Source organism: Eumetopias jubatus, unplaced genomic scaffold (genome assembly GCF_037043125.1).
Source record: "Eumetopias jubatus isolate StellerSeaLion01/CBP00866 unplaced genomic scaffold, mEumJub1_p1.0 scaffold_13, whole genome shotgun sequence".
Lineage (NCBI taxonomy): Eukaryota > Metazoa > Chordata > Mammalia > Carnivora > Otariidae > Eumetopias > Eumetopias jubatus.
Genome location: NW_028274819.1, coordinates 9,316,011 through 9,341,785, shown reverse-complemented (window position 1 = coordinate 9,341,785; position 25,775 = coordinate 9,316,011). Strand labels below are relative to the sequence as shown.

General features: G+C 49.3%; 1 protein-coding gene across 3 annotated transcripts in view; it reads right to left on the bottom strand.

Moving 5' to 3' along the window:
• Positions 1-6,416: 6,416 nt before the first annotated feature.
• Positions 6,417-25,775, bottom strand: part of AHNAK (AHNAK nucleoprotein) — a 30,995-nt gene continuing 11,636 nt past the window's right edge. For all 3 annotated transcript variants that reach the window (XM_088017422.1, XM_088017424.1, XM_088017423.1), the window contains exon 5: positions 6,417-24,946. In XM_088017422.1, the coding sequence (XP_087873548.1) occupies positions 7,262-24,946 (17,685 nt within the window). In that variant the 3' untranslated portion in view covers positions 6,417-7,261. The remainder of the gene's footprint in view (positions 24,947-25,775) is intronic.

Genomic DNA, 25,775 nt, shown 5'->3' with positions numbered 1-25,775 from the left:
GCCTGGGCCAAATTCCCACAGCTGTGGGGCGGCAAGGCCACTAGCTGGAGCCAGGGCGGAGGCTTCCAGGCTGCCTGGCCGGCGGTCAGGGACAGGGGGTGGGGCTAATTATAATGCGAATGCTTTGATTGCAGTTACTCCCTTGTTGATCCTCGTTCTGGAAGAGTGAAGACCCGGGAGAGGAAAAGACCCGGGGTAATACTGAGCAAGAGGGGCTGGCAGCAGCCGGGGAGGCTGAACCTGGGCCAAGGGTTCACTTTGCTTGAGGCCTGGAGTCCACCTCCTACCTCCAAAATGGGCAAGTTGATAAGCGCCTTTTCCTTTCCTTTCTGAGCAGGACCAGAAACCAGGCTGGCTGCCTGCATGCTCTCAAGGGTCATTCTAAGTTCTTAGCTCTTCTCCTCCCCAGGCCCCACCCTACCCCGCTTTGCTGAACCTCCCCACACCCTTCGCTTCCACACCTTACTCCTGCTGTTCCCTCTGCCTGGAATGTGCGCCCCACACTCCTCTCCAAACCTGGAAACAGTTATATGTTACTAACACAGTCGGCCCCGTTATCAGAGCAAGCAGAATGCCGTGAGTATTTAAAGCATGGGCTTCTCAGTCAGACCCGGCCCAGTTTGAATTGTGCCATATACCAGCTGTGTGACCCTGAGCATATTGCTTAACCTCTCTGAGCTTCGATTTGTCTGTAAGTAAGAAAAAGAATACCCACTTCATGGGGTTGTTGTAGAAGTCAAAAGAGCTAAAGCATGTACAATATGTACAGAATACCTCACGCAAAGTATTCAAGAGTAATCACCAAGTGCTTATAGTTTTTACCGTGTGCCGAACACATGATAGGTATTAACTCACTTCATCCTCACAACACCACTCGGGAAGAGGTACCGTATCATCCCTGTTTTAGAGATAAGGAAAGTGAGGCATAAGAGGGGTTCAATAACTTGCCCGAGATCATACAGCTACAAAGTGGAAAAGCTAATAGGTATTATTATTTTATCATTATTATTCACCTCCTGCACAATAGACTCATTGAAGAAAGAGGCTCTGCACATACATATTTAATAACTACTTCAGGGCTGTTGTTGGAAGGTCAAGGCCCTACACATTTCAAAAGGCCTCTTCCATTTCCTAAAACCTCCCCAGAAAAAGAACCCCAGCTTCCTCGGGGAAACAGCGATGGCATCATGGAAAAGAAAAAAAAAAAAAGAATTTTTAAATCAGAAGGTTTGGCTTGACCTAGAAGAGTCACCTCTTCCCAGCTCTGTGAGTTGAGACCAACCAACGGCTTCACCTCCCCTAACCTCCCCTTCCTGGAGGCCACCTTCTCCCCGGGAGAGCTGAGAGCCCAGCCTGTGATCTCAGGAGATAAAGCACCTTGTAGACCAGAATGCCCTGTCCAAAGAGAGGGTCTTTTCTTTCTTAACCCTTCCCAATCCTTGGCCCCACGGTTGGGAAGCTTTTCCATGAAGGCCAGGCCTCAAGCTCGCGGTGGAAAATAACAGAGGTTTTTAAAGGGAACAAAAACCACGCTCCTCAGCAGAATGTTCCCCACACATTCCCTGTGGCCCCTGGCAGCGCCTCTGCTGGGAGCACTCAGCCTTAAGAAACACTTGCAGCTCCCGGCTGCTGGCCACCGCGGGGCTATTCAGAGGCTGGTAAACAGCACATGGCATTCTCGGGCATATGGCAAGCATGCATGCGTTGAATTCTTTGTCCTCGTGAGGAGAGACAGAGAGCTACTCTGTGCTGCAAAGCCCCAAACCAGAACTCCATCTTCCAGAACCCTAGCCGGAGAAGACGCCAAGGCTGAGGCACGCAGGCCACCAAGCCCTTGTGTGCTTGCGAAATAAACTTGCCCAAACTTGGACTTCTCTCTTGAAAACTTGGGTTTACTTGTTAATGCCAGAGGGAAAGTATGGCACTGTTACAATGGAGAAACTTGGCAATCTCCTCCCTAATCCAGGGCTCGAAGTCACGGGGGTCCCGAGAAGTGACCCCATCCACAGCTATGCTCTTCCCTGCCCCAAATGCATAACCTGAATCTCACCAAGAGGAAAACAAACACATCATCAGACAAACCCAGACCAGGCGACGTGTTCTGCAAAACGACCGGCCCCGCACATTTAAAAAACTACCAATGTCACGAATGACAACAAAGAGCTGAGGAACGGTTCCAGATGGAAGAGTCCAGATGGAAGCGACCATGAGAACTAAAGGTCATGTGGGATCGTGGGCAGGGATCGAGGCCAAAATGGGAAAGAAGACCTCGCCAAAAGGCAATCATTGGGCGATTAATAAAATTTAAAAATGGGCTGTATGTCAGATGATAGTATTTTGCCAATGTTAAGGTTTCTGGATTTGATGGCTGTGTTGCGGTTATAGAAGACAACATCCATACATGCTAAAGTATTTAGGAGTAGAGGGTCCTGGTGACCTGCGGTTGACCCTCTAATGATTCGGCAAAAATAATGATAATTATAACCTATAGAGAGAGATTAAAGCAAATGAGGTAAAATTGGTAAATCTACATGAAAGGCATATGGATTATTCATTGTATTATTCTTGCAACATCTCTGTAGGTTTAAATTCACAAAAAAAAAACACTTTTAAATAAAGAGAGAGAGAGAGAAGGAAAAAAAGGAGGGGATAAAAAAGAGAAGAAAAGTACACTCTTAAAAAAAAAAAAAAGGCACCTGGCCGGCTTCGTCATCGGAGCGTGTGACTCATGATCTCGGGGTCGTGCGTTTGAGCCCCAGGTTGGGTGTAGAGACAGGTTGGGTGTAGAGAGTCTCTACTTTTTTTTTTTAAGATTTTATTTATTTATTTGAGAGAGAGAGTGAGAGATAGCACGAGAGGGAAGAGGGTCAGCGGGAGAAGCAGACTCCCTGCTGAGCGGGGAGCCCGATGCGGGAGTCGATCCCGGGACTCCAGGATCATGACCTGAGCCGAAGGCAGTCGCTTAACCAACGGAGCCACCCGGGCGCCCGAGAGTCTCTACTTTTTAAGTAGAGACTACTTAAAAAGAAAAATCTTTTAGGGCGCCTGGGTGGCTCCGTTGGTTAAGCGACTGCCTTCGGCTCAGGTCATGATCCTGGAGTCCCGGGATCGAGTCCCGCATCAGACTCCCCGCTCGGCAGGTCTGCTTCTCCCTCTCACCCTCCCCCATCTCACGCTCTCTCTGTCTCATTCTTTCTCTCTCAAATAAATAAGTAAAATCTTAAAAAAAAAAAGAAAAAGAAAAATCTTTTTAAAAATCTTTTTTTTTAAATCAATTAAATAATTAAATAAAGGAACATCGGACATGCCCAGCTGCATCTCCCAGATACTAAGTGTGTCACAGCTAAAGTGCTTAGTGGAGCTGAGGCGGGACGTGCCAGCGATCTGCAAAGTCCCAGTGGGCACTGCGCTTTGGCTTTGGAACGCTGGAGACATAGCACTAGTTCAATAATGCTGCCATTGCTCAAAACATTTGACCCAACTTAGCCACCACACAGGAAAATTAGTTGTACTACATTGTAATCACACTTCGTTCTTGACCCAACCCGGTCCCATCTGCCTAATCGACCAGCTTTACTTCTGAAAGAATCACAAGTTATTTGGAACTGGTAACAGCCTTCGAGAACGCATGCCTGATCCATGTTACAAATGAGGAAACTGAGGCTCAGACAGGATCCAAGATCATGGCTAATCCCATTGACTCCTCCCAGGCCAGTGCTCCTTTCAGGGTACTGTCCTGGGAACCCTGGAGTATATTCCAGGCCTTTTGGCTATTTGCAAAAAATTCAAGACAGGAAGATTTGTGTTTCCCCAAGAGAAAAAAAAAAGAATTTTTTAATGTATAGGTGATGTATTGAGAGCCATTTCAAAAGAGAGGAAACAAAATATTCTTAACAGAATTTTCATAGCAGCACCTCCCAAACCTGTTTGTTTAAAACAAAAATTGTCATTTTATGATCACACCTTAAATACATCCCACATCATGGGGGCTATTTTAAGAAATCTCAATATACTGGGCGCCTGGGTGGCTCAGTCAGTTAAGCGTCTGCCTTCAGCTCAGATATGATCCCAGGGTCCTGGGATCGAGCCCCGTGTGGGGCTCCCTGCTCAGCGGGGAGTCTGCTTCTCCATCTGCCCCCCCTTCCACGTGCACACACTCCCTCTCTCTCTCTCTCTCTGTCTGAAATAAATAAAATCTTAAAGAAGAAGAAAAAGAAATCTCAATATACAGAAATTCAAACTTGCCTAGCAGAAAAACGAGAAGATTAGCGTATTGCCCTCTTTATTCTCTACCTGCATCTCCACCTTCAGAGTCCTTCTCCCCGCTCCCGGGGGCTGATCCCTTCACTCGCAATACCTAGACTCCCTTGCCCTCCAGGGAGAGGCACCAGCAGGAGGAAAGATCACTTCTTCCTGTTTTCCCACGGCTGGCAGTTTCTGGCAGATGCTGCGGTCCTTCGTGGCTACAGCTCCGGCCGGCAGTCCCTGCCCTGCCTCCAGCTCACGCGGGATGCCAGGAACACCATTTCCTCCCCGGGCCCCTTCAGGCCCCTGGGTGGTACCAGCTTCCTGCTGTCCCTGTTCCCATCCCCCCTCGCCGGCTCCACTGTCCCCGCCCACTCTTCCTTGGACAGTACCTTTTTCAAAGCCTCTGTGCTTTAACTATCTTCCAGTGGAATTTTGTTTCCTCTAGGGACCCTGACAGATTTAGAAATGAGTTTGTGTGAATGAAAAATATTTACTGCCATCTGTGAGCGGGTGGTGCTTTTCAAGTCACTCCATTTTTGAAATGTCCCCTTAACCACACCAATTCCCACACACTGTCGCGCTGCCAAAGGCAGGGTACAAGGTGAGGCTACAGTCCGGCCCTCGGACAGCTCTCGCAACTCCGAGGAAGGACCAGCAGGAGCCCAGCCCAGCCCCTTCCCGGTCTCCTGATGCTACTCCCGCCGGAGACCTCAAAGTGTAAGACCTCTCGCATCTGGGCCCTGCAGGACTTTGGAGAATAACGTGGAGCCCCCTCATCAGGGCCAGAGGAAGGATTCGGGATTGGGCTCTGAGCTCTGGAAGAGTGAAAGCAGCACTGAGAGGGCGCCCAGAGAGGTTAGCACGGAAGGCAGCTGCGTGCAGGCGTGTGTGCCGGTGGGCACGTGCGTCCTCTCGCTCTTGAGTGTGCGTGGAAGGGTGTGCACCTGCCTCTCTAGGACCCCACACCCACCCTCGTGCTCCCAATAAACAAACCTATGGCTGTGATATGGATGTTACCCCCTTCAATGTGGTGTCCTTGCACAGTCGACAACCCAAATACCCGGGCAGACTCTTTGGCCCTATGGATACGTGTCCCCATTTTATGGGGGAAGAAGCGAAGGCTCAAAGGGGTTAAGTGTCTTGCCTAATTTACAAAAGCGATGACGGTAGGTCGGTCATTTTAAGAAAAGCAGCAGGGTTTCCAGCACCTCCCTTGTTCCCTCTTTCCAAGAGCCGCTCTTGAGTTCCGGAGCCTCCAGGGACGCTGGCTCTGCTGGCTGAGGTGCAAATGGATGAAGCTGAGAGTCAGTGTGAAAGCCAAGCCAGGGCAGGTGGAGCGCCCCCTGGGCAGACCCCATTGCCATGTGCCCAAACCCGCTGACACTGGACCGGATGAGATGGGGTGGGAGCTGTTATCTGTGGTCTGGGGTGATCTGGGCTGCTGGGAGAGGCGCAGAGCCGTCTCCATGGGCAGGAAGGCGGCAGCTCTGGGGAGAGGTGAGGGGAGGAGCTTGCTCCAATTGTTTTTGGTATAAGAAAGCATGGCCCTCTGCTCAGCAATGACCAACATTAGACGCCAGTTTCTAGAAGCCTCCCCCGCCACCACCACCACCACGTATTGTCGGCAGAGCTGAAAATCAAAAGAGGACTCTGGTCACAAGAGGTTTTTCATAAATTCAGTAGGACTAGCAGGAACCCCAAAGACCTCTATTACGAGATCAGTACCCTTATTTCAAAGAAGAGAAATCTGAGGCCCAGACAGGGCAGGTAACTTGAGGCCACCCAGCAACCCCGCAGCCAAGTCAGAAATAGATGGCATGCCTGTAACTCAGAGCCAGATCGAGCTCTTTCTACCACTCCAGTAGGTCTTGTTTTCCATTCATATCTGTATCCTCTTGCCCATTCAAAACCATTTCTGAATTGTGTTTCCTATCGGAGGATGCAAAGTGGGTGGGTGGGTCCTGCGGCCCGGGCTGCCAGGGTGCCAAGGCTCTCTTGATTTCTCAGCAATGGGTGCAGCCAGCCTCTGTGAGAATCAGGCCGCAAAGACTGGCCCCCCCGCCCCCACCCCCAATTACCCATTAATGAAACCCGCAAATCCGCTGGATGGACGGAGTCTCAACTGTCAGGGCTGGGTTCACAGACACAGAATGCAAAGACACAAGACATCAGGGTTAATAAACAGCTTTATTTGCCTTTGACAGCATCGATTTTCTTACATTCTCAATTAATTTGCCATTAAAGTGCGGGAAATTTTCTTAATCACGATAACATTTATTAAAAGAAATCAGAACTAGTCTCAGGAATGTGGCGGCCACGAAGGAAACATTTCTCCCACAATGCACAGAACGTGTTGAGCTGGGGGTACATCGGCCAATTTGCAAATAGATTCTAATTCTGTCTCACCGTGAACACCAAACTGGCTAGGACCGCCACCCCTGGGGGAAAAAGCAATGCTAAAGAGACCTAAAGACACCCATGCGCCCTGCCTGGCGGCTCCTCTCGGCCCTCCCTGGGTGTTCCCTGTTTGAATAGATCCAATCTTAGGAGAAATGGAGGTCTGGCCCCCTCTACTGCCTTCTACCCCACCCCACCCTTACTAACAAAAGCCCCTGAAGTCATTACAATGAAAAAGTGGGTTTCCATTACCCTGACACTAACAATGTTCAGTAAAAATGAGGATAATAAACACATAAGCTTGCTTAGTAAACAGGAGCTCTCAGCATTCAATGCAAAACAAAACAAAACAAAACAAAAAACTGAAATCTCAAGGCAAATATTGTTGGCTCTGCACATGGGCTGGACGAACTTGGAACCCTTAGTTCCTGTATCTGTAAAGCTCCGGGCCGGGGGAACTAAGGCGGCTGGTTGGCTTTTTCAGCACTTGCCACGGGCAGAGGCCAGATCTCTGCATTATGCTGAGGCTGTCGGCGTGTTTCTCTCTGGAGTTTATATACAAACACACCCAAGGCTGGTGTATTTTTATACATATATGTACACACACAGAGGCCTGCTACTCTTTCTTGGAAACCACCAGCTCCACCTCGGGAAGCTGGATGCCAACCTTAGACCCACTGTCATTGCTGGAAGAAGAAGACAGTCGGGACTTCTTAGAGGCCAAGGACACTCCACTTCCCTGTAACTTGCCTGTCTCGTCATCGCTCCCAGTCACCTCATAATGACCTTTGCTCTTTGACCCCAATCCACCAAAGGTACCAAATTTCAGCTTTCCGTGTTTCCCTTTGACTTTCCCACCTTCCAGTGACACTTCCCCACCTTCAAACTCCAACGTTCCCGTCGGGGTGGAAGGCGCTGAGAGCTCCCGTTCGTCGCTGAAGGAATTTGAGCGGTGCCGGGGCTTCTTACTTTTAAATAAGGAGAATTTGCCTTTGGGCGATGACGTGTCGGCCTCGGCGTCTCCTTCCAGAGAACCCAGGCTGGCCTTCGAGCTCTTCAGGTCGCCTTTGGACCCTGAAATGGATGCTTCCGGGGAGCCCGTGACACCACCTTTCCCTTTAGGTTTAGAAAAATTGAACTTGGGCATTTTGATTTTGGACTTCTTCAGTTTTACGTCAGACTCTTCCCACTCCCCATCTCCGGCCCCGGCCTGGACAGTGGCCTCCGCTTTAGGGAAGTTAATATCTACCCCCACTTCTCTGCCAACCAGCTCACGGCCAGAGAAGGTGAATTTGGGGATCTTCATCTTGGGGAATGTTACTTTTCCAGATCTGCTTTCCAAGTGACCTGGAGACCCAGACACACTCAGCCCAGGACCCTGGAGTCCAACCTGGCCTCCTTTCACACCGCCTTCTACCTTTGGTCCGGAGAAATGAAGTCCCCCAGCAAACTTAGGTGCATCCAAGTTGAGAGCGGAGGAGGCCTGGGGTCCTTTGACACTCACGTGTCCTTCGCCCAGGCTGACAGCTGGGGCGCTGACACCCCCTGAAACATCCACACCTCCTGTCATTTTCGGGCCCTTCAGGGTGACACCGAAATCTGACTCAGGAGAGGCCACATTAAGTGAAGGCCCCTTGACGCTAATGTCGGGAGCAGCCCCGTGGAAACCTATTCCTGAACCTTTCAGATCGCCTTTGATTTCGGGACCAGAAATGTGCCCCGTTGGGAGTTTCACACTCACACCTGGCAGCTCCACATCACATCCAGAGGACTTAACTCCAGGCATCTGGACGTTTCCTTCGAGGCCTTGAACACTGACGCCCGGAAGACCTCCCCCAACAGTGGGGCCTTTCATTTCACCAGTGGCCCCGAGGCTTCCTTTTATTTTTGGTCCTTCCAAGTTCAAGTCCATGTCTGGTGCTGAGATTTGAGGGCCAGAGACCTGAGGCCCTTTCAGGTTCAGGCCTCCGAGGTTCACACCGATGCCTGGGGCCTGTAGTTCTCCAGTCACTTGTGGCCCTTTGACGTTCATGTCCAAGTCGGACCCTGAAGTCGAGATGCCAAACTGGGGCAGCTTCATTTTGGGAAGTTTAATGCCACCTTGAGGGGCCTCCAAGCTTAGATCAGGAGCACCTACTGATACTTTAGGGCATTTGATGTCACCAGAGACAGCCAGGTCTCCCTGCAGGGTTGGTCCCTTCAGGGTCACATCTGGGGTGCCAAGGTTTAGCGTGGCGTCGATCCCAGGCACTTTCACACTGTCTCCTTCCATCCTCACCTTTCCACCTTGACCTCTGAGGTCAAGCCCTGGGGAGTGCACCCTCACACCAGGAACAGAGGCATCCAGGTCTCCCTTCAAACTTGGTCCTTTCAAGTTCAGGTCAAGGTCAGGTCCAGAGGCTTTTGGCATAGAGAGGTTCACTGAAGGCAAGTCTACTTTTGGCCCTTTCAGAGACACATCCGGCCCTTCAAGCTTAACAACAGGTGCACTCAAGCCTCCTTCGAGAGAGGGCAGCTGGGCATGAACCTCAGCTCCTACCCCTTCCATCTTCACACCAGGGACGCCGATCTTGGGCATTGAAAACTTGGGGAATTTGATCTTTGATTCTGGACCTTGCAGATCTATGTCTGGTCCTTCCAGTCCCACACTGGGGACATCACCCTTTATCTTTGGTCCTTTCAAGCTAACGTTCACATCGGGGATGGAGACCTGAGGGCCAGAAATGCCGAACGACGGGGCTTTGACTTTAGCATCTGGGCCTTCAATGTTGATGTCAGGTGCGTCCAAGTTTGCCTGCACCCTGGGGCCTTTCAAGTCACCCTCTGTTTGTCCCCCTGAGACATCCATACCTGGCAGCTTGAACTTGGGAGCCTTCAGCTTGATGTCGGGACCTTCCACATGAATCCCAGGCGAAGAAATATCCACATCAGTTGCCTGGATTTCACCCTCCATTTTGGGGCTAGGGAGGGGGGCCTCAGCTTTAAATTTAGGTGATTTAATGTCAAATTCTACATCTGGAAAGTACATTTTCCCAAACATAGTTTTCTTGGTTTTGGGGGATTTCACATCAGCTTTAAATGTGGCGTCTGGCCCGGCAACGTTGACATCTACATCAGGAGGCTTGAGACTGGCATCAATTTCGTTCCCGGGAACATTCAAGTCAAATCCCTGTTTTTTGGCCTTCATTTTAGGGCCACTCATGTGAATTTTGGGCATTTTAAACTTACTCTTCTTGCCCTTGCCACCAACACTAATTTCAGGAGTCTCAACATTCAGTTCTGCCTCAGGAACGGTCACATCCAGGGAAGGTGACTTGAAGTCAGCTTTAGGGCTTTTTGCCCCAAAACCAAACTTGGGTTTCTTAAATTTGGGAATTTTAATGTCTGGCCCCTCAATATTAATATCTGGGCTCTCCATGTGCACATCTAAGCTTGGAGCTTCTAAATCAACTTTGGGCCCTTTGAGGTCCAGTTCAGCACCTTCCAACTTGGGACCAGAAACCCCAGTTTTGGGTGCCTTGAAATGCAAATCAACATCAGGAACAGTTACTTTAGGGGCAGATATATCCAGCGATGGCATCTTCAAATTTGGGCCACTGAACCTGGCATCCGGGCCTTCAAAATCCAGACCTGAACCTTTAAGGTCTCCTTCTGGGCCTTTGAAAGTACCTTCAATCTTAGGGATGCACACATCAAAATCTCCTTTGACTTTGGATCCTTTCAAATCTAAGTCAACATCAGGCATGGAGATTTTGGGAGCTTTGATGTTTATCTCTGGCATCTTGAACTTGGGACCCTTCAATTTCGCGTCAGGACCTTCAATATTCACATCCGGGGCATCAATGTCCACTTTGGGGCCAGAAATATCAATGTCAGCCTTTGGCAGGTTCACATCCACTTCTGGGCCCTCTCCTTTGAAGCCAGGCATGCTGAACTTTGGCATTTTCACCTTGGGCATTTTCAGGTGCCAGTCTGGACCATGAATATCCACATCAGGGGCATCAATGTCCATTTTGGGCCCTTTGATGTCAATTTCGGGGCCCTTGAGGTCACCTTCCACTTTAGGCAAACACACATCCACATCACCTTTTACCTTGGGACCTTTCAGGTTAAAGTCAATATCAGGCATGGAAATTTTAGGCGCTTTGATGTTCATCTCTGGCATCTTGAACTTGGGGCCCTTCAGTTTTGCATCTGGACCTTCGATATTGACATCTGGAACATCAATGTCCACCTTGGGTCCTGAGACATCAATGTCAGCTTTGGGCAGGTTCACATCCACTTCTGGGCCTTCTCCTCTGAAGCCAGGCATGCTGAACTTGGGCATTTTCACCTTAGGCATCTTCAGGTGCCAGTCTGGGCCATGAACATCCACATCTGGGATGTCGATGTCCACTTCGGGGCCCTTGATGTCAACTTCAGGGGCCTTTAGGTCACCTTCCACTTTGGGCAGAGACACATCCACATCACCCTTTACCTTGGGACCCTTCAGATTCAGGTCCACTTCAGGCATGGAGATCTTGGGTGTCTTGAGGTGCAGGTCAGGCATTTTAAACTTGGGACCCTTCAGTTTCCCTTCTGGGCCATGAATGTCAATATCAGGCATGTCTATGCCCAGATTAGGGCCTTTAACATCCACTTTGGGGCCTTTCAGGTCTCCTTCCACTTTAGGAATTGAAATATCCAAATCTCCCTTTATCTTAGGTCCTTTCAAGTTCAAATCAATGTCGCTCATGGAGATTTGTGGGGTTTTGAAATGGACATCAGGCATCTTAAATTTGGGACCTTTGAGTTTCCCTTCAGGACCTTCAATGTCCACCTCTGGCCCTTTTAGATCACCTTCCACCTTAGGTAATGAAAGGTCCACATCACCCTTTACTTTTGGCCCTTTCAAATTTAAATCAAAGTCAGGCATGGAGATCTTGGGGGCTTTAATATGCATCTCTGGCATCTTAAATTTGGGCCCCTTCAATTTTCCTTCTGGGCCTTCAATATTGACATCAGGAGTGTCGACGTCCAATTTGGGGCCCTTGATGTCAATTTCAGGGCCCCTGAGGTCACCTTCCACCTTGGGCAAAGAAACATCCACATCACCCTTCATTTTGGGGCCCTTCAAGTTAAAGTCAAGGTCAGGCATGGAGATTTTGGGAGCTTTGATGTTCATCTCTGGCATCTTGAACTTGGGTCCCTTCAATTTTGCATCTGGACCTTCAATATTCACATCCGGGGCATCAATGTCCACTTTAGGGCCAGAAATACCAATGTCAGCCTTTGGCAGGTTCACATCCACTTCTGGGCCCTCTCCTTTGAAGCCAGGCATGCTGAACTTCGGCATTTTCACCTTGGGCATTTTCAGGTGCCAGTCTGGACCATGAATATCCACATCAGGGGCATCAATGTCCATTTTGGGCCCTTTGATGTCAATTTCGGGGCCCTTGAGGTCACCTTCCACTTTAGGCAAACACACATCCACATCACCCTTTACCTTGGGACCTTTCAGGTTAAAGTCAATATCAGGCATGGAAATCTTAGGCGCTTTGATGTTCATCTCTGGCATCTTGAACTTGGGGCCCTTCAGTTTTGCATCTGGACCTTCGATATTGACATCTGGAACATCAATGTCCACCTTGGGTCCTGAGACATCAATGTCAGCTTTGGGCAGGTTCACATCCACTTCTGGGCCTTCTCCTTTGAAGCCAGGCATGCTGAACTTGGGCATTTTCACCTTAGGCATCTTCAGGTGCCAGTCTGGGCCATGAACATCCACATCTGGGACGTCGATGTCCACTTCGGGGCCCTTGATGTCAACTTCAGGGGCCTTTAGGTCACCTTCCACTTTGGGCAGAGACACATCCACATCACCCTTTACCTTGGGACCCTTCAGATTCAGGTCCACTTCAGGCATGGAGATCTTGGGTGTCTTGAGGTGCAGGTCAGGCATTTTAAACTTGGGACCCTTCAGTTTCCCTTCTGGGCCATGAATGTCAACATCAGGAGCGTCTATGTCCACCTTGGGTCCTGAGATATCAATGTCAGCTTTGGGCAGGTTCACATCCACATCTGGGCCCTCGCCTTTGAAGCCAGGCATGCTGAACTTGGGCATTTTCACCTTGGGCATCTTCAGGTGCCAGTCTGGACCATGAACGTCCACATCAGGGACATCAATGTCCACTTTGGGCCCTTTGATGTCAACTTCAGGGGCCTTCAGGTCACCTTCCACTTTAGGCAGAGAAACATCCACATCTCCTTTCATCTTAGGACCTTTCAGGTGCAAATCAAAGTCAGGCATAGAGATCTTGGGGGCTTTGATGTTCATCTCAGGCATCTTGAACTTGGGGCCCTTCAGTTTTGCATCTGGACCTTCGATATTCACATCTGGAACATCAATGTCCACCTTGGGTCCTGAGACATCAATGTCAGCTTTGGGCAGGTTCACGTCCACTTCTGGGCCCTCTCCTTTGAGGCCAGGCATGCTGATCTTGGGCATTTTTATTTTGGGCATTTTCAGGTGCCAGTCTGGGCCATGGACATCCACATCTGGGACATCAACATCCACCTTGGGGCCCTTGATGTCAACTTCAGGGCCTGTTAGGTCACCTTCCAGCTTAGGCAGGGAAACATCCACATCTCCTTTGACCTTGGGGCCTTTCAGGTGCAAATCAAAGTCAGGCATGGAGATCTTCGGGGCTTTGATGTTCATCTCAGGCATCTTGAACTTAGGACCTTTCAACTTTCCCTCAGGACCCTCAACGTTAACATCAGGGCCTTCAATGTCCACCTTAGGTCCAGTCACATCAATGTCAGCTTTGGGCAGGTTCACATCCACTTCTGGGCCCTCTCCTTTGAAGCCAGGCATGCCGAACTTGGGCATTTTCACCTTGGGCATTTTCAGGTGCCAGTCTGGTCCATGAACATCCACATCAGGGGCATCAATGCCCACTTTGGGACCTTTGAGGTCCACTTCAGAGCCTTTCAGATCACCTTCAAACTTGGGAAGGGAAACATCCACATCACCCTTCACCTTAGGGCCTTTCAGGTTTAAATCAATATCAGGCATGGAAATCTTAGGAGTCTTTAGGTGCATCTCTGGCATCTTGAATTTGGGCCCCTTCAGTTTCCCCTCTGGACCTTCAATGTTAATATCAGGAGTGTCGATGTCCACTTTGGGGCCTTTTATGTCCACCTCAGGGCCCTTCAGGTCACCTTCTACTTTTGGCAATGACATATCCACATCACCTTTTATTTTGGGGCCCTTCAAGTTCAGATCAAGGTCAGGCATGGAGATTTTGGGGGCTTTGATGTTCATCTCAGGCATCTTGAACTTGGGGCCCTTCAGTTTTGCATCTGGACCTTCAATACTCACATCTGGGGCATCGATGTCCACTTTGGGGCCAGAAATATCAATGTCAGCTTTAGGGAGGGTAACATCCATATTTGGGCCTTCACCTTTGAAGCCAGGCATGCTGAACTTGGGCATTTTCACCTTGGGCATTTTTAGGTGCCAGTCTGGGCCATGAACATCCACACCAGGGGCATCAATGTCCACTTTGGGCCCTTTGATATCCATCTCTGGCCCTTTCAGATCCCCTTCAACTTTGGGCAGAGAAACATCCATATCACCTTTCACCTTGGGGCCCTTCAGGTCTAAATCAATGTCAGGCATGGAGATCTTGGGAGTTTTGATATTCATGTCAGGCATCTTGAGTTTGGGACCTTTTAAGCCTCCTTCTACACCTTCTACATTGATTTCTGGACCCTCAATGTCCATTCTGGGACCCTCTATGTTGATATCTCCTTTTGGCAGATCCACAGCCATTTCCGGCCCTTCCGCTTTTAAGCCGGGCACACCAAACTTGGGCATTTTCATTTTGGGCATTTTCAAATTCCAATCTGGACCATGAACATCCACATCAGGTGCATCAAGATGAACTTCTGGTGCTTTAATATCTACTTTGGGTCCTTTAAAGTCACCTTCTAAATTAGGAGCTGTAACATCTAAGTCTCCTTTAACTTTAGGACCTTTCAGATTTAACTCCACATCAGGCATAGAAACTTTAGGAGATGAAATACTCAGGAAAGGCATTTTGAACTTGGATCCTTTCACTTTCCCTTGGACCTCAACATCAGGAGCATTAATATCAACTTTTGGACCTGTCACATCAATATCTGGCTTTTTAACTTTGACATCCACCTCAGGTGTCTGAACTTTGGAGCCTGAAAAGTTAAATTTAGGAAGCTTAAAACGTGATTTCTTTGACTTGCCTTCAAGATTGACCTTAGGACCAGAAATGTCCACTTCTGGGCCCTTTACATCCAACTTGGGAGCTTTAATGTCACCTTCCAACTTGGGTCCAGAAACATCAACATCTCCCTTAAGCTTTGTCCCTTTCAAATTCAGGTCAATTTCTGGCATGGAGATCTTGGGCATGTTTACATGCATGTCTGGCATCTTCAGTTTGGGACCTTTCAATTTGCCTTCAGGGCCATGAATGTCAATATCTGGAGCATCTACATCTATCTTTGGACCCTTGATGTCAAGAGTAGGCCCTTTCACATCACCTTCTACATTTGGAAGGGAAACATCCACCTCTCCTTTCATCTTAGGGCCTTTAAGATTAAGGTCCAAATCTGGCATGGGTATCTTTGGAGCTTTGATGTTCATCTCTGGCATCTTGAACTTGGGGCCCTTCAGTTTTGCATCTGGACCTTCAATATTCACATCTGGAACATCAATGTCCACCTTGGGTCCTGAGACATCAATGTCAGCCTTGGGCAGGTTCACATCCACTTCTGGGCCTTCTCCTTTGAAGCCAGGCATGCTGATCTTGGGCATTTTTATCTTGGGCATTTTCAGGTGCCAATCTGGGCCATGAACATCCACATCTGGAACATCAACATCCACTTTGGGGCCCTTGATGTCAACTTCAGGAACTGTAATCTCACCTTCCACTTTTGGTAAAGACACATCCACATCACCCTTCACTTTGGGGCCCTTCAGGTTAAGATCGATGTCTGGCATGGAGATCTTGGGGGCTTTGATGTTCATCTCAGGCATCTTGAACTTAGGACCTTTCAACTTTCCCTCCGGTCCTTCAATGTTAACATCAGGGCCTTCAATGTCCACCTTGGGTCCTGATATATCAATATCAGCCTTGGGTAGGTTCACATCCACTTCTGGGCCCTCTCCTTTGAAGCCTGGCATGCTGAACTTGGGCATTTTCACCTTAGGCATCTTCAGGTGCCAGTCTGGGCCATGGACATCCACATCTGGGACATCCACATCCACCTTGGGGCCCTTGATGTCAACTTCAGGGGCCTTTAGGTCACCTTCCACTTTGGGCAGAGACACATCCACATCACCCTTTACCTTGGGACCTTTCAGGTGCAAATCAAAGTCAGGCATGGAGATCTTGGGGGCTTTGATGTTCATCTCAGGCATCTTGAACTTAGGACCTTTCAACTTTCCCTCCGGTCCTTCAATGTTAACATCAGGGCCTTCAATGTCCACCTTGGGTCCTGATATATCAATATCAGCCTTGGGTAGGTTCACATCCACTTCTGGGCCCTCTCCTTTGAAGCCTGGCATGCTGAACTTGGGCATTTTCACCTTGGGCATCTTCAGGTGCCAGTCTGGGCCATGAACATCCACATCTGGGACATCCACATCCACCTTGGGGCCCTTGATGTCAACTTCAGGGGCCTTTAGGTCACCTTCCACCTTGGGCAGAGACACATCCACATCACCCTTTACCTTGGGACCTTTCAGGTGCAAATCAAAGTCAGGCATGGAGATCTTGGGGGCTTTGATGTTCATCTCAGGCATCTTGAACTTAGGACCTTTCAACTTTCCCTCAGGACCCTCAATGTTAACATCAGGTCCTTCAATGTCCACCTTAGGTCCAGTCACATCAATGTCAGCCTTAGGCAGGTTCACGTCCACTTCTGGGCCTTCTCCTTTGAAGCCTGGCATGCTGAACTTGGGCATTTTCATCTTGGGCATTTTCAGGTGCCAGTCTGGGCCATGGACATCTACATCTGGGACATCAATGTCCACTTTGGGGCCTCTGAGGTCAACTTCAGGGCCTTTCAAGTCTCCCTCTAGCTTGGGACCTGTGACATCCACACCTCCTTTTATTTTTGGACCTGTTAGATTAAGATCAATATCTGGCATAGATATCTTTGGAGTCTTCAAATGCATTTCAGGCATCTTAAACTTTGGACTTTTCCACTTTCCTTCAGGTCCTTCAATATTCACATCAGGACATTCAACATCCACTTTGGGTCCTGACACATCTATGTCAGCCTTGGGAAGGTTCACGTCCACTTCTGGGCCCTCTCCTTTGAAGCCAGGCATGCTGAATTTGGGCATTTTCATTTTGGGCATCTTCAGGTGCCAGTCTGGACCATGAACATCCACATCTGGGACATTAACATCCACCTTGGGGACTTTGATGTCAACTTCAGGGGCCTTTAGGTCACCTTCCACTTTGGGCAGAGACACATCCACATCTCCTTTGACCTTGGGACCTTTCAGGTGCAAATCAAAGTCAGGCATGGAGATCTTGGGGGCTTTGATGTTCATCTCAGGCATCTTGAACTTAGGACCTTTCAACTTTCCCTCAGGACCCTCAATGTTAACATCAGGGCCTTCAATGTCCACCTTGGGTCCCGAGACATCAATGTCAGCTTTGGGCAGGTTCACGTCCACTTCTGGGCCTTCTCCTTTGAAGCCTGGCATGCTGAACTTGGGCATTTTCATCTTGGGCATTTTCAGGTGCCAGTCTGGGCCATGGACATCCACATCTGGGACATCCACATCCACCTTGGGGCCCTTGATGTCAACTTCAGGGGCCTTTAGGTCACCTTCCACTTTGGGCAGAGACACATCCACATCACCCTTTACCTTGGGACCTTTCAGGTGCAAATCAAAGTCAGGCATGGAGATCTTGGGGGCTTTGATGTTCATCTCAGGCATCTTGAACTTAGGACCTTTCAACTTTCCCTCAGGACCCTCAATGTTAACATCAGGGCCTTCAATGTCCACCTTGGGTCCTGAGATGTCCATGTCAGCCTTAGGCAGGTTCACGTCCACTTCTGGGCCTTCTCCTTTGAAGCCTGGCATGCTGAACTTGGGCATTTTCATCTTGGGCATTTTCAGGTGCCAGTCTGGGCCCTGAACATCAACATCTGGGACATCAATGTCCATTTTGGGGGCCTTTAGGTCACCTTCCACCTTAGGCAGGGAAATGTCCACATCACCTTTGACCTTAGGACTTTTCAAGTGTAAATCCACATCTGGCATGGAGATCTTGGGAGTTTTGATGTTCATTTCTGGCATCTTAAATTTAGGCCCCTTGATTTTTCCCTCTGGACCCTCGATGCTCATATCTGGGACTTCAATGTCAACTTTGGGTCCTGAGACATCAATGTCAGCCTTGGGAAGATTCACGTCTACCTCTGGACCCTCTGCTTTGAAACCAGGCATGCTGAACTTGGGCATTTTCATTTTGGGCATTTTCAGGTGCCAGTCTGGGCCATGAACATCAGGAGCATTTATGTCTACTTTGGGACCCTTGATGTTCACATCTGGTACTTTAATTTTACCTTCTACCTCAGGCACAGACACATCAACATCCCCCTTGATTTTTGGTCCTTTCAAATTTAGGTCCACATCAGGCATAGAAACATTTGGGGCTTTGAAATGCATGTCAGGCATCTTGAACTTGGGACCTTTCAATTTGCCCTCTGGTCCTTCAATGTCGATATCTGGCCCACTGATGTCACCTTTGAGGTCTGGCCCTTTGAGGTCACCTTCCAATTTGGGAACATCAACATCTACCTCTCCCTTTATCTTGGGACTTTTTAAGTGTAGATCAACATCTGGCATGGAGATTTTGGGAGCTTTAAAGTGCATGTCTGGCATCTTAAATTTAGGACTTTTCCATTTGCCATCTGGACCTTCCACAGCTATGTCTGACATGTCAACATCCAATTTGGGGCCTCTGACATCCACTTCTGGACCCTTTAACTCTCCCTCCAGCTTTGGGGCAGAAACATCAAAGTCTCCTTTGATTTTAGGCCCTTTTAAGTTGAAATCAACATCAGGCATGGAGATCTTAGGCGCATGAAAGTGCATTTCAGGCATCTTGAACTTCGGGCCTTTCAGTTTTCCTTCTGGACCCTCAATGTTCATATCCGGGGCTTCGATGTCCACCTTGGGTCCAGAGATATCAATGTCAGCCTTGGGCAGGTTCACATCCACATCTGGTCCCTCGCCTTTGAAGCCAGGCATACTGAACTTGGGCATTTTCATCTTGGGCATCTTCAGGTGCCAGTCTGGACCATGAACGTCCACATCTGGGGCATCAATGTCTATTTTGGGGCCTTTAATGTCCACATCTGGCACTTTCATTTCACCTTCTATCTTGGGCACAGACACATCCACATCCCCTTTCACTTTGGGGCCTTTCAAGTGTAAGTCCACATCAGGCATGGAGATCTTGGGAGTCTTGAAGTGCATGTCTGGCATCTTAAACTTAGGGCCTTTCAACTTTGCATCAGGACATTCTAGATCAACGTCAGGCATCTCCACGTCCACACTGGGGCCTTTCAAATCTCCTTCCAATTTTGGCACAGACACATCCACATCTCCCTTTAGTTTGGGCCCCTTAAGATTCAAGTTCACATCAGGCATGGAGATCTTGGGAGCCTTGAAGTGCATCTCAGGCATCTTAAACTTGGGGCCTTTCAGCTTTCCTTCCGGTCCTTCAATGTTGACATCTGGGGCTTCAATGTCCACTTTGGGTCCAGAGATGTCAATGTCAGCCTTGGGCACGTTCACATCCACTTCTGGGCCCTCACCTTTGAAGCCAGGCATGCTAAATTTGGGCATTTTCATCTTGGGCATTTTCAAGTTCCAGTCTGGGCCGTGAATGTCCACATCTGGGACATCGACGTCCACTTTGGGTCCTTTGATGTCCACATCTGGCACTTTCATTTCACCTTCTAACTTGGGCACAGACACGTCCACATCCCCCTTCACCTTAGGACCTTTCAAGTGTAAGTCCACGTCAGGCATGGAGATCTTGGGGGTCTTGAAGTGCATCTCAGGCATCTTAAACTTAGGGCCTTTCAACTTTGCATCAGGACATTCCAGATCGACTTCAGGCATCTCCACATCCACACTGGGACCTTTGATATCAACTTGTGGACCTCTGAGATCACCTTCTAGCTCAGGCGCAGAAGCATCAATTTCTCCTTTCACTTTGGGTCCCTTCAAATTCAAGTCCACATCTGGCATGGATATCTTAGGAGCTTTGATATTCAACTTAGGCATCTTAAATTTAGAGCCCTTTAATTTTCCTTCTGGTCCCTCTATATCCAAATCAGGAGCATCAATGTCCACTTTGGGGCCAGACACATTAATGTCAGCCTTGGGCAGGTTCACATCCACTTCTGGGCCCTCACCTTTGAAGCCAGGCATGCTGAACTTGGGCATTTTCACCTTGGGCATCTTCAGGTGCCAGTCTGGGCCATGAACATCCACATCTGGGACATCGATGTCTACTTTGGGCCCTTTGATGTCCACATCTGGCACTTTCATTTCACCTTCTATCTTCGGCATAGACACATCTGCATCCCCTTTGACTTTGGGGCCTTTCAAGTGTAAGTCCACATCAGGCATGGAGATCTTGGGAGTCTTGAAGTGCATGTCTGGCATCTTAAACTTAGGACCTTTCAGCTTCCCTTCTGGACCTTCAATATCAATATCACCAACATCCACATCCATCTTCGGGGCCTTCATGTCAATTTCAGGACCTTTCAACTCTCCTTCCACTTTGGGAAGGGAAACATCTACATCAGTTTTCAGTTTAGGGGCTTTTAGATTAAGTCCAACATCAGGCATAGAGATTTTCTGTGTCTGTATATTCATGCTTGGCATCTTGAACTTGGGACCCTTTAGTTTCCCCTCTGGACCTTCAATATTCACATCTGGAACATCAATGTCCACCTTGGGACCTGAGACATCAATATCAGCCTTTGGCAGGTTTACATCCACTTCTGGGCCCTCTCCTTTGAAGCCTGGCATGCTGAACTTGGGCATTTTCACTTTGGGCATCTTTAGATGCCAGTCTGGGCCATGAACTCCCACATCTGGTGCATTAATGTCCACTTTGGGACCTTTGATGTCAACATCCGGAGTTTTTATCTCTCCTTCTACTTTTGGAATTGTAACATCATAATCTCCTTTCATTTTAGGACCTTTCAAATGCAAACCAACATCTGGCATGGATATCTTCTGAGGCTTTATATTCATTTCTGGCATCTTAAATTTAGGACCTTTTACTTTTGCATCTGGACCATCAATATTCACATCTGGAACTTCAACATCCACCTTGGGCCCTGAGACATCAATGTTGGCCTTGGGCAAGTTCACATCCACTTCTGGGCCCTCACCTTTGAAGCCAGGCATGTTGAACTTGGGCATTTTCACCTTGGGCATCTTTAGGTGCCAGTCTGGGCCATGAACATCCACATCTGGAGCACTGATGTCAACTTTGGGCCCTTTAATGTCCACATCTGGCACTTTCATTTCACCTTCTACATCAGGCACAGACACATCCATATCTCCCTTTAGTTTGGGCCCCTTAAGATTCAAGTTCACATCAGGCATGGAGATCTTGGGAGCCTTGAAGTGCATCTCAGGCATCTTAAACTTGGGGCCTTTCAGCTTTCCTTCCGGTCCTTCAATGTTGACATCTGGGGCTTCAATGTCCACTTTGGGTCCAGAGATGTCAATGTCAGCCTTGGGCACGTTCACATCCACTTCTGGGCCCTCACCTTTGAAGCCAGGCATGCTAAATTTGGGCATTTTCATCTTGGGCATTTTCAAGTTCCAGTCTGGGCCGTGAATGTCCACATCTGGGACATCGACGTCCACTTTGGGTCCTTTGATGTCCACATCTGGCACTTTCATTTCACCTTCTAACTTGGGCACAGACACGTCCACATCCCCCTTCACCTTAGGACCTTTCAAGTGTAAGTCCACGTCAGGCATGGAGATCTTGGGGGTCTTGAAGTGCATCTCAGGCATCTTAAACTTGGGGCCCTTCAGCTTCCCTTCCGGACCTTCCAGGCTCACATCTGGGGCTTCAATGTCAACTTTGGGTCCAGAGATGTCAACGTCAGCCTTGGGCAGGTTCACATCCACATCTGGGCCCTCGCCTTTCAAGCCGGGCATGCTGAACTTGGGCATTTTCATCTTGGGCATTTTCAGGCTCCAGTCTGCACCTTGGACTTCCACATCTGGTGCTTTAACGTCTACCTTGGGTACTTTGATGTCCACATCTGGAACTTTCATCTCACCTTCTATTTTTGGTACTGACATATCTAGATTGCCTTTCATTTTGGGTCCTTTAAGATCCAAGTCAACATCTGGCAGAGTCATCTTAGGAGCCTTGAAGTGCATCTCAGGCATCTTAAACTTGGGGCCTTTCAACTTTCCTTCTGGTCCTTCGAGGCTCAAATCTGGAGCACTAATATCTACCTTGGGTGCAGAAATGTCCACATCAGCCTTGGGCAGGTTCACATCCACTTCTGGGCCTTCCCCTTTGAGGCTGGGCATGGTAAATTTGGGCATTTTCATCTTGGGCATCTTTAGGTTCCATTCAGGACCATGAACTTCAAAATCTGGGGCACTGACGTCTACTTTTGGCCCTTTGAGTTCCCCTTCCATCTTTGGCACCGTAACATCATATTCTCCCTTTACCTTGGGACCTTTCACATGCAAATCCACATCAGGCACAGAGATCTTAGGGGCCTTGATATTCATCTCAGGCATCTTAAACTTGGGACCTTTCAGCTTTCCTTCAGGTCCTTCAATGTTCACATCTGGAACTTCAACGTCCACCGTGGGTCCAGAGATGTCAATGTCAGTCTTGGGCAGGTTCACATCCACTTCTGGGCCCTCTGCTTTGAAGCCAGGCATGCTGAACTTGGGCATTTTCATTTTGGGCATCTTCAGGTGCCAGTCTGGGCCGTGAACATCAACATCTGGAACATCGATATCCACTTTGGCACTTTTAAGTTCAACGTCAGGAACTTTAATCTCACCTTCCACTTTTGGCACTGTGACATCGTATTCTCCTTTTACTTTAGGGCCTTTCAAATGTAAGTCCACATCTGGCATGGAGATCTTTGGGGCTTTGATATTCATCTCAGGTATCTTAAACTTAGGTCCTTTCAGTTTACCTTCTGGTCCCTCAATGCTCGCATCTGGAGCACTAACATCTACCTTGTGCCCAGAAATGTCCACATCAGCCTTGGGCAGGTTCACATCCACTTCTGGGCCCTCTGCTTTGAACCCTGGCACACTGAATTTGGGCATTTTCATCTTGGGCATCTTAAGATGCCAGTCTGGGCCCTGAACATCCACATCTGGGGCATCAAGGCCCACTTTGGGGTCTTTCAGTTCCCCTTCAAGTTTTGGGACTGTTACATCATACTCTCCTTTTACCTTTGTGCCTTTAACATGCAAATCGACATCAGGTATGGAGATCTTTGGTGTCTTGACACTCACTTCAGGCAGCTTAATATCAGGGCCTTTAAGTTTGCCTCCCAGGCCCCCTATGTTCACATTTGGGGCCTCCAAATTGACCTTGGGCCCCAAAATACTGATATCTTTGGGTAGTCTCACATCTACAGCTGGGCCTTCCCCTTCAACTCCTGGAGGGCTGAACTTGGGCATTTTCAGGTTCCATTCTGGGCCATGAACTTCCACACCTGGGGCACTGACATCCACTTTGGGGCCTTTGACATCCACTTCAGGGACTTTGGCTTTCCCTTCTACTTTGGGGAGTGTGACATCTACACCCCCTTTCACTTTAGGTGCAGCCACATTGAGATCTACATCTGCCATAGAGATCCTGCACGTTCCTGTTTTCCCAGAAGGACTACTAAGCGTGGGTCCTGTCAAGGTCCCCTCAAGGCTAGGTGTCTCTATGTCCACTTTGGAGCCTTTAACTGCCACTTGAGGGCCTTTAACATCACCTTGCACCCCAGGCACTGAAACCTTAATATCTCCCTTCAGTTTAGGGGATCCAAGGCTCAGATCCACATCCTGCATGGAGATTTTAGGTTTCTGTATGCTCATTTCAGGAGTCTTGACTTTCGTACCCTTCACCTTCCCTTCCAGTCCCCCAGCAGCAACTTCAGGCAGGCTGACGTCCCCAGAGATCCCAGGAAGAGTCACTTCACCTGTGGGCAGTGCCACATCAATGCCAGCTCCCCCTCCCTTAGAACCTGATACAGAGAATTTGGGAACTTTCACCTTGGGCATATTCAGTTTGCCCCCAGGCCCATGAATATCAACGTCAGGGGCTTGAACTTCCACACTGGAGCCACTGAGAGTGCCCTCAATTTTGGGCCCCGAGATGTCCACCCCTATGCTCCCCTGTGGCTTGGCACCTTTCAGGCCTAGGTTACTCTCAAGGGATGGCCCAGTGATCTGGGGGCCCTTCAGCTTCCCCTCGTACCCCTCAATATTGGCAGAAGGAGCACTGACTTCTAGCTGAGGGGTCTGGATGTTCCCGCCAATGGTCAGGCCTGGCTGGCCACCCTTGTGCTCCACAGAGAATTCAGGTACAGAAACGCTCAGCCCTGCCACTGGTGCCTGGCCCTCAGGCACTGTTGACACACTGAATTTTGGCACCTTCATAGTGGGAATTTTAATTTTCCCATTACTGCCACTCTCCAGAGACGGGTCCTGCACCTCCACTGCCCCACCCCCAAGAGAAGACGAGATGTCCACTCCTGGAACTTGGACCCCTCTTTTGCCACCCAAGTTCAAGCCTTTTGCACTGACATTGATGCCTGGGCTCCCCACCTTTATCCCAGGCACGGTGACCTGGAGCTTCGAGTGGCCAGCACCTTGGAGCTCTGGTCCTGAAGCGGAAACGGACCCCGCTCGGATGTCCACAACAGAGCCCGTGGTAGAAGACACTGCCCCCGGGCCCGAGGGCAGTCTGATCACTGTCTGGCCAGAGTGGGTGTCCACATCCACAGTGGAGATTTCCGTCAGTTCATGCCGTGGAATCTTGATCTTGAACTCTGGGCTGCTGATATCAATCTCCCTGGTTCCCTCGCGGCCTGTCACGTCGACAGTGTAGGCCGTGACCCTTCTAGTCACCGTGATGGTGCGGCTCTGGGTCTCCCCAGGGTCCCCTTCTAGTCCATCCTCTGACCTCAGCCGAGGCTTGATCTTCGTGGTGTAGATGCGCTGGTAGTCCTCATCATCCCCGCTCTGCAGAAAGACACAGCCGGCCGAGGCTGTAGCAGGGTCTGCCTGAGCCACAGACGCCCGGCCACAGCCCAGCTGCCAACATGGTTGCCTGTTTCCCAAAGAAGCTGGGACCAGAACGGAGGCCCCACGGAGCCTCCTGGGGCGGAGCACGGAGCGGGGAAGAAAGGGGCTGACAGCCACATCACAGGAGGAAAACGAATTATTTGGGGACACTCCGGGAAGCAAAAGCCATGGGGGAGAGATGTGGGGTTGACTCCTGCCTTGCGTGGTCTGGAAGAAGGATTTACAATCAATTCTAGATTCCACCTGTCCTGTCAAATCCCAGGGATGCCTCCCAGCTCTGTGTGGATTTGACCCTTGGGCTCTCAATTCTCGACTCACTGGCTTGTTTAATGGGGACCCGTCAGAAAGCTTTTGTTGAGACTCTGCCGTGCTTGGGTTAACACTTTCACTTTGAGGACCCATTATTTGTTAAGTAAACAAGCCATCAGAAGGAGCAAAGAAACGTCCCCCAGGCACTTTGCTGCCCAGCCTCTGACTCACAGATGAGTCCAGGCCTCTGGAAGGATAAAAACGGTGTCTGGGAGGCAGAGCAGGGCACCTGTGAGACTAGTCTGAGGATTCCTTGCCAAGCAGCTGAGCTTCCTCCTGGCATCTAGGGCCAGACAGCGTGAGTGGGTCCCTATGCTGCGGCACTCTGGAGAGACTGACGGAAGACTTTCAAGGGCAACATCAGCCACACGCCACACACAAATAGGAGGAACACGCGGTCTGACTTAACAGAGAGTGCAGAGGGGAGAAAGCAGGAGAAGGAGCCACAAGAGAGGCC